The 9,644-nt window shown below is 35.8% G+C and overlaps 1 protein-coding gene across 4 annotated transcripts in view; it reads left to right on the forward strand.

Moving 5' to 3' along the window:
• LOC125057874 (tolloid-like protein 2) overlaps positions 1 to 8,668 on the forward strand; it is a 57,186-nt gene extending 48,518 nt beyond the window's left edge. For 3 of the 4 annotated variants that reach the window (XM_047661798.1, XM_047661799.1, XM_047661801.1), the window contains 9 exons: positions 523 to 658; positions 1,236 to 1,331; positions 1,635 to 1,846; positions 2,849 to 3,077; positions 3,936 to 4,134; positions 4,537 to 4,741; positions 5,261 to 5,390; positions 5,670 to 5,842; positions 8,454 to 8,668. In XM_047661798.1, the coding sequence (XP_047517754.1) occupies positions 523 to 658; positions 1,236 to 1,331; positions 1,635 to 1,846; positions 2,849 to 3,077; positions 3,936 to 4,134; positions 4,537 to 4,741; positions 5,261 to 5,390; positions 5,670 to 5,842; positions 8,454 to 8,647 (1,574 nt within the window). In that variant the 3' untranslated portion in view covers positions 8,648 to 8,668. Of the gene's footprint in view, positions 1 to 522; positions 659 to 1,235; positions 1,332 to 1,634; positions 1,847 to 2,848; positions 3,078 to 3,935; positions 4,135 to 4,536; positions 4,742 to 5,260; positions 5,391 to 5,669; positions 5,843 to 7,624; positions 7,717 to 8,453 lie in introns of all 4 variants that reach the window. The other variant, XM_047661800.1, reaches the window with a different exon arrangement.
• The last annotated feature ends 976 nt before the right edge of the window (positions 8,669 to 9,644 follow it).

Here is a 9,644-nt window from a genome sequence, read left to right on the forward strand (position 1 = left end):
TATGAGATAAACTATGTATGTATAAGAACCTCATCTAAGCGTTATTAGCAGTATTGGCCTAGTGGCTTCAGTGCGTGACTCTGACCCGGCACCAATGGACTATCAGTGTACCTACCTATATGCGCATTTAACACTCGCTCATACGGCGAAGGAAAACATCGTGAGGAATCTAGCGTGCCTTGGACCCGAAAGGTTGACGGTGTGTGTCAGGCACGGGTAAGGCCGATTACCTATTTCCTATTAGAATCACGGAATAGATTCAGAAATTTGAAGCTCAGACCTAAAAGGGTTAGAGCACCACTGGGTCTTTTTTTCTTCTGAATGTCCTATTCAAATTATTCCTTAACACATCCTACTGACATCCTATCTTCTCCCAGCTGGACGATTTTGATGACAATTTGTTTTTGAACTATGGATAACAAAATTAGTTCAATAGTAAAAGAAGTACCGATTCAATAGAATAATTATTATAATAAGTAAAACCTTAACTTATGTAATGTAATAAATTTTCTTGAATTTCAGATTTTATAAGTAAACACGACGCTGAGCACATTAGGGGCTCGGAGTGTGATCAAAAAATTCTTAGTAAAAAGGAATCGTCTGGATTTGTGTACCATCCAAATTATCCATTCCCTTATATACAAAAAGTTGTTTGTAGGTAAGGAATTTTATAATACTAGTATATTACTATTTGATACTAAGTTATTTTAGTATTTAAATTTTCCGTAAACCCACTTGTCAGTGGCGTAACAATAGGGTGGCAGGTCTGGCAAAATGCCATGGATATTATTTTCTATGGATGAATACGAAGTCTCCAATACGCATTGGGCTAGTGTGGGGACTACAGACCATTCCCTCTCGCCTAAAGGCCGATTTACATTATCTTAGTTTTTAGGAGAGTGCTTTAGGATAGTACTTTAATTGAAACATGTAAACGCTACTTGCTTTAGTAAACGCTACGCTAAAGAACTTGCCTTTCAAGTTGTACTAAAGCACTCTCCTAAACACTAAGATAATGTAAATCGGCCATAAGAGAGGAGGCCTATGGCTATTAGTGGGACATATACAACGTGTAATTGAGTACGCTGATAGTCTCGAAGTTTAGATATTAAAATTAAATGCGACGATTTTTATTGATATTCCCATCAAAAGAATTTGCCACGGGCCCCAGATGGTATAGTTACGCCAATGCTTATCTCAAACAGACAGAATTAATAATGATACAAAATTTTCAGATATTTTATATATGGTATGCAAGACTCACAGAATCTCGAGCGAGTGCGGTTGGAATTTCAGAACTTTTCTATACCTAAAAACATCTCAAACCCCGAGTAAGTAATTTACTTCAAAAATCTAGTGTAAACTATTGTTTGACGTCTAAATTATTTTTGAATTATTGTTGTCGTGAATTGTATGGTTTTAGAGGACGGCGTTACTTTGTTTACACAAAGAAGAAACTATTTAAATAGTATTCAAGCACAGACATTTTGTTTTCTCGTTATTGCGCAACACATTTAAAATAAATTTATGTGTTAATAAATGTGTTGGTTAACTTCTAGTCTAGGGTTTTGGTTAATGTGTTATAATGCTTTATGAATAAAATGTGTAATAAATTATTTTACCATTCCTTTTAGCACTTGCTCTGATGGATATCTGAAGGTTTACCTTCGAGGCCAGGAAGCAACTGATTCCTATGACAAGCACGATGCAGAGCTATGTGGAGATGGGGACATAATACCTTCCTTTCCACCTCCGCTCCTTTCTGATGGCCCTCGGCTGGTCCTGGTCTTTAGCTCTGGAGAGCTGCAGGGCCGTGGCTTTAAGGCCAAATATACCTTTGAAACGGGTAAATATTACTTCCGTAACTTAATGGTTGTTGTACCGCACATACCGTTGAACCCGGAATACCTAATTATTATTTTGGATTGGTATGGAGAGATGGCTGATATACTTACATGTAATGTAAAGTATGAAACATTAACTAATTTAATTTCTGATATGTCATCCAATGTACATCGTATTTTCTTCCACTGACGTTTTCTAATAAGAAATTATATGTAAGTTGTATTTAATTAATATTTTCGTTGACCCCGGAATACCTAATTATTATTTCGGATTGGTATGGAGAGATGGCTGGTAAAATCTTACATGTAATGTAAAGTATGAAACATTAGCTAATTTAATTTCGGATATGTCATCCGATGTACATCGTATTTTCTTCCACTGATGTTTTCTAAATCTATATATATAAAAGAAAGTTGTGTTTGTTACAACACTTATAACTCGAGAACGGCTGGACCGATTGCCATGGTTTTTGATTTGTTGGATTTGTTTCCGTCCCGAATAGCAGAATAAGCAATAAAATATCGGATAAGTTATCGAATAACAACAAATAAATTAATTAATTTTACGAATGCAAAAACCATATGGTGCCATCTGTTGACAAAACTACGCATCATTTTACGTCGAATTCGTGTCAGTTCAAGAAATTCCGATCTTGAGGTGAATGAGGAGATGCATAACCATGCTTTGATCCTGATCAAAAGATGTTGGATATCAGAAAGTGCTTAACATGCAGTATCGCCATATTGACGCTAGAGAGAAGATGCCTAATGTGTAAAACTGCCATTCTTCTTTCGCAATGGCAAGCAATAAAACATTTCTATATTTGCAAAAAAGTTGTATTAATGTAATACTTAACATTAATGAAATCCTAAAATAAGTTAAATTAAAGTAACAACGATACAATATAAGGTTGTAGGGCGGAACGAAGTTAGCCAGGTCAGCTAGTAATAAATTAAATGTAAGTTGTATTTCATTTATATTTTCAAATAATTAATCTGTTTAGAATACCGTGTCCCGGGCACCGCAGCGCCAGGTGGATTGTGCGCGTTTACATATCGTTCGGAAGCTAAAAAGAGAGGAGAGTTTAATTCCCCACGTTATCCATCTAACTATCCCTCTTACACCAATTGCACGTATACGCTCGTCGCAACACCAAACGAACAAGTGACTGTTGTCTTCGATCACTTTAAAGTTAGAGCTGATGCTTGGAATGCCACTGCTGGGTTATATGGGTAAGTTTAAAAGAATCCTAATCAGTATGAAAGTAGAAAATGCCTGTACTAGACCTCATTTAAGTTTCGTGATTTTTATGTCAGACTAATTTGTTCGTAGCTCCCAAGATATGACTTAATTGTTTCATGTCAAGTAAAGATAGTACAATAGTTTGGAAAATCCAAAAGCGCACGCCTCATAGCGGTCATTCAAATTTATTTTTTTTTACTTCTTACTACTTACTTAATATAATAAAAATATATATAGTGGCGCCATAACTCTAAGATCAGGAAAAAAAATATACTAAAATAAATGTATATATAGATATACAAATACACAGTCGTATTTTAGTTTTTTACAAATTATAATTAAACGACAGTACTTAGAACGCTAATATTAACTAGGAATAAGCCCAGGGTATAACTTTATATAATAAGAAAAAAAAGTATTCTGGTACGATAACTTCTTCGACCAATTTCTCTGCCGCATACCTGGATCCATAAATACAGACTGACGGACGTCCAAGAATGATTGATTTTAATGTTATTATTTACTATGTTAAACAAAATTATTGTTCATAAAAAATACCATATGTGCTTGATAGATTATTTAACTCGATTTTAGTGCACTCATATTATCCTGTAAGTGTCATATTAGTGAGAAAAAAGTCATTCAAATTTCGAAAGACTGGGTTTTTTGACATGTCGAGAGTAGAGCACTGCGAGGCGTGCAATACAATTAATAAATTAAAATGACTTCATAATAAAGCAATAAGCATACAAAAAAATAGAAATAGAAACACAAGTGTTATACCATTTACAATAAATACGTTAAAGATAGTCTTTGTATACAATTAAATAAAAAAATTCTCTTTTTAGGGGAGCAACTTGCAGCGAAGATTGGGTAGAAGCCTGGTGGACGGGAAGGGAAGGTACAAGAGTGCCTTTAGGGCGATGGTGCGGTCTTGCCACGCCGGGACCTCTGCAATCCCCAAGGGGAGCTCTGGGGCTCCTAATTGCATTGCATACTGACTCGGAGGCTGTTGCATCTGGTTTTAAAGCAAGATATGTTTTTGAGGTGAGGTAAACTAGAAACTTTTTGTTGGATAATGTAATATACAATTTGTCACAATTTACTAAGATTTTTAATGATGAAAAATTATATAAATTTCCTTAAAGTTCTTTGAGAGTTTGAGAAAACCGAGCTACCTTTCCACCCACCATTGCAACCAAAAAACGACGAAAACCTTAAAGCGAACCTTATTCTGAATAAAATACAAATTACAAAATGTTTTTTTCTTAGTTTATTATTTATGCCTTTAGGTTTTAGTTTTGGGTAGCTTGGATTTGAAAAATATATACTTAGTAGGTATTCAAATTTCAATGAAAATTTTGAATTTAACAACCTACCTCATTTTTAAAAGTAAATGAGTAAATAGGTGAGTTTTTTAAATTCTTTTATTAAAAAGAAATCTTACAGCCCGCTAAATCGATATTCGGAGACTGCGGCGGTAACGTATCCGGCTCTCCTTGGGGTGTAGTATCATCACCTCGTTACCCTCTCCCTTATGAAGCACCAGCAAGAGGAGCAGCATCGAGGGTCTGCAACTGGTTCATAACGGCTAAGCCTGGAAGACGTCTGCTGCTTAACTTCGATCACTTTGCCGTTGAAGGCCATCTCACTGGTGAGTTAGCGATCATGATTGAAACCGATATGACTTTAGAGTAAGATTCAAAAACTAAGTCTTGACTCCGGTGCCTCAAAAATGTATAAGATTTTAACATACGGGAGACATTGTTCACGCTAAGTCCCGTTTCTGAATCATACTTTTATATAAACTACCTTTTGTTTTACGCAAGTAACTCTTTAATAGATTCAAATGCGAAATTTATTCATAGTTGGTAGTTGTGTGTGAGGAAATGTTCCTGCTAATTTGCATATAATCGGCTCGTTTCTTGTACCGAAATCTATTAAAGAAAAATTTATTTATTTTTGGAAGGTATTGCTTGATCTTAATAGTAACAACATCGACTGACGTACAAGAAATGCTCAATGAACACACTTTTCACGTGATAATGCCTCTGTCTCGTACAAAAACATTAAATTGAATGCAGTTAGTCAATATCCTAAGCATTACAAAAATAGAATTCATTTACAATATATTTTATAAATGTATAATTGAGAATAACGAACACCGTTTCAGAACGCGGTTGCCCCGCAGCAGTTCTTCGACTCTGGTATGAAAGTCCAGGACCTCCATTGGAGTTGTGTGGTGAAAAGGCACCTGGTGATCGGTGGCAGTATCTCTCTTCTTCCAACTCCATCAGGCTTTCGTATGTTTATCCCTTTACTTTTCTTCAGTACCGAATTCCAAAACATGAATTTACTATCAATCTGATCTGAATTATTAACGACTACAAAATTATTTACAAAAAGTTTACATGAAATATGCAAGACTAGCTTGTATTTTGTTAGTTCTTAGTAGTTATTTTGTAAGCTATCATCAATAACTACCTGAAATTATGTGATGCTTTACGTAGACCGGTAGATAGATAGATAGAGATTTTATTGGATTCAGGTCTATATTAAAAAATACTGAAAATAAATTTCAGGTTTATAATAGCGGACAAGTCGGTAGGAGCTGCGGGTTGGCGGGCTGTATGGACGGAAGTGACAGTAGGTGTAGGTGAAGAGTGTCCCGAAGCGTGTGGCGGCGCGTGTCTCCCTCCTGGAGCTCTGTGCTCTGGTCTCCCACACTGCGCAGGACAGCGCAAGTCTCCACGATGTTAGTATGTTTGCACATTTACACATACACACTAGGCGCGAAGTAGTCGAGAGGGTACATTCATGGGTCTATCGTACACATGGCAGCGTCAATTGCCCGTCGCATAGCATGCAATTAAAACCATTATGGTTTTAATGATTGTAAGACTATTTACTAATAATTTAAAGATTTCATGTTCTTTATGCGATAGTTTATTCACACACTTACAACCTTTAAGATTAAGGATAACCTTTACCTTAACTTTTAATAGAACATCAATTTCATTAACTCTTAGACCAAATCTAAAATTTTGTATAAATTACACAATTTTTTTAAATATATAATTTTTAATTCAACAATTAAAATGGTTGAATTAATACAATTCATACGTTGTAGCTTAGAATTTATATTTTAGATTTCCTAATATGGTATCCATTAAATTCTACTATTTACTCATTGAAACAAAACATTAATTTGTAAAATATTTCCTAAATTTAAGTCAATTTGGACGTTGTTTCATCTTTGAATGGTCACTGAAATTAGGATTATATTGGAATTAAGTTTTTTGCAACACAGGCTTTAGCACAAGTACCTAGCTTGAATAAATGTAAATATTTTTAGCTTACCCGCTAAATTACAAAAAGCTAACTCGTATTAAAGTTAGCTACACTTGCATTATTGGCAAAGTCACTAAGCACAAGTATTATCTAGATTTCACCGCATATAAAGTAAACTACATAATGTATTTTTATGTATAATTTACCTATTATTATTAAACATGATCAGTTTTGTAATTTTCTTAAACATGTTTGAAGTATTTTGGTTAAGTAGACGACATTGAAAATAGAAATGATGTTATTTTAATTGAATACACTCGATTGTTTTAGTTAAAAATCATGATTATGATTGTTTTAAGATATTTTTTACACAAAAACTTCATTGTACTTGTAGATATTTGTAGGTTTTGTTCTCGTACAGTCATGTGTGTAATAAATAATAAATAAATAAAATGGAATAAGTTATAATAAGTAGCTCATAAGGAGTAAGCAGTACATACAAATTCCAAACAGACAATCGAATTGACTTTATTTTTTTTATTTTAACTTACTGCTTACTTCTGTCTTTCTCTTAAATCTTAAGCATATTGTATCTAAATGTAGAACTTAAATAATTGTTTGAATAACACAAAATAACGTTATATTCACAATTTCTTCTCAGTATTGACGGTTCAATGCAATCTTTGTCTCAAAGGATTACAATGTATTTCAAAGTTGTTAGGTATTTAGAACTTTACACAATATTATTAACAATCGTTGTTGGTGAATTAGTACAATATATTGACGTTGTTGCAATAATTATCAACTCTTTTATTTGTTTAAAAACGACCCTTTCGACTTAATGTTTTCATACTATTTCATAATATTACATTCATAATTTTTGCTAAACTTTTCTAGTTTAAATTTTTTATTCTTTTCTTATTTATACTGTGATGACTCAGGATATTAGAACTAGATTGGATACTTTGATGGCGTTAATGTCAAAATTCCGATGGGACGAAGCTTGCATTGAGTCATCGCACTATGGAGCCGGGGGTACGCCGAAGAAATACTTGCAGCTATTCAATTTGATATTACTTTCACAACAATAGAAGCAAGTATTTCAACGAATTTATAAAATTATTTACTAGTTAAAACGATGGAAAGCATGATGTTTGAGTTCTGTCATCTTCCACGAGATATTCGTGCAAGATGGTCAGAGATATACGGTTGGCGTACCCTTGGGCTGACGCGGCGGTGTGCGCAGGCGCTGCGGCGTCGGGCCAGGCCGCGCGCCGCGCCACGCTCGCTGTTCTATTGCTTGTGCTCGCCGCCCCGCACTGACCGGGCGTTGCACACGTGAGTCTATATTTACCACCCCCTTTCGCCGCGCACATCCTCACCTTACCCCCCATTTGCTTAATAGAATATAACTTCAAGCGCGCATACTAGATAGGCTAAACTTTTTCAATGTACTTTTATTCTGGTCCTTCGAGCCGGAATAAAGAACAAAATTGTGCATTGTTTGTATAACTCGGTATTAAAAGCCACGGAAAAGCTTAGCTTCGCTTAACTAGATCGCTTTCTAGGCTGCGAATGACTTCACTGTTCCTTCTTCTGTCTGTCAGCTTCTTCATAACTGAGCCCAAATAAATGTTGCATGTTCTAAACTGGATTCATATAAAACTTTTTTGCTAAATTTAAATAAGCTAAACAATGAAACATTTGCATAACGGTAATAGGTACCTACCCATTGGATTTTTGCTCTGAATTGCATAAATGAATGTCTTAAATTATTTAATTCAAAGAGAAGCTAAATTCGTTTTCGTATTGATTCTGAATTGCTAGTAGATTTTTCTAGTGAACGATAACAAAGAAATATATATACAATTGAAAAATCGCGATCTACTTACATAATTATTGGCAGTCCGTTATGCAATAAAAAAGCAATGTAAAACAACCTACAAACACAGTTCAAATTTGACAAAAGATTAGATATTATTCTTTGTCAATGTTGTGATAATTCATTGATAAAAGACCATTGTTGGCAAGTCGGTATTGATATGAGCAAGGGCCAAGAAAGAATATATATACAGGCGAAGATGCGCATCCGGCGGACAGCGACGGCAGCACAGTATGGTGGGTTGCGGGGTGCGCGGGTGGAGGGTTCGTTACGTTGGGCGTGTGTTGGCGTCGCAGGCGCAGGGTCCCTAGAGGTCCACCGCCACCACCACGCCCGCCCCCGAGACCCCTTGCTGCGAGGCTGGCAGCCCCCACGGATACAGTGTGACCGAATACAATACTTTAATTATATTTTTGTTTTATTTTACCTATAGATAGGATGAGGCGAGAAATTATTGTTTCCTAAAGCAGATACCGCAGCTTCAATGCTACTGAGTCTGCTACTAGGCTAATAATAGAACCAATTTAATGCTCAAATGTGATACCTTATGGCGCGTCTAAACGGGCCATGTTTTGCTGCAATTGATGGCTGCAACACTGTGGCCGGCAACATTGCAAACAATAGCAGCCACACTATGCAATATTGCAGTAATGTCCCGGCCATATAGCCAAACATGTTTTGTATAGCCACATATGGCCGATGTTGCCCCGATGGGTGGCCGGACGATCGCTAGGCTATCGAATTCAACTGCAATATTGCACAGCCAGTTCTCGTGTTGTTTCAGTCACTCTCTTTGTTATGGCACAGTGTATCCTTTTCTACGCGACATGACGTTTGCTATGAGTGAAGTGTGCCTGTTGCTATATTCTGTGTTTTGCGATCAGCTGTAGTAATCTAACGTCAAATAGACGTTAGATTACTACGTAAAAATTACTGGTTTTTACATTCTAGTTTTTGAATAATTTATTATCCAGACTTATTTCTAGACTCAAATTGTCTACAGATTCACGCCTATTCAAGTAAGGTCGAATCCACAATTTCTTCTTTTTCTGTTTCTTTTTTAAAACAATATAAGCTGCTGCGACAAGTGTGATTTCGTCAGCCATTGTTACCGGTTTGTGTGGCCCGTTTAGGAGTCTGCATCATGGGCCATACTATTGCAGACATATTGCAACACATTGCCCAGCCATAGATTGTTCGGCCATCAGCTGCATTAAAATATTTTTCAAATGGCCGGACAATTAGTTGCCAACAGTGCAGCCATCAATTGCAGCAAAACATGGCCCGTTTAGACGCGCCATTAAAATAATTATTTTTTATTTTAAGTTAAGTTGTTTCTCTTTCTTTTACCTATCTAAAATTATTTTTAAAGAGCCTGGGAGAG

The sequence above is a fragment of the Pieris napi genome, chromosome 17, assembly GCF_905475465.1.
Source record: "Pieris napi chromosome 17, ilPieNapi1.2, whole genome shotgun sequence".
Classification (NCBI taxonomy): Eukaryota; Metazoa; Arthropoda; class Insecta; order Lepidoptera; family Pieridae; genus Pieris; species Pieris napi.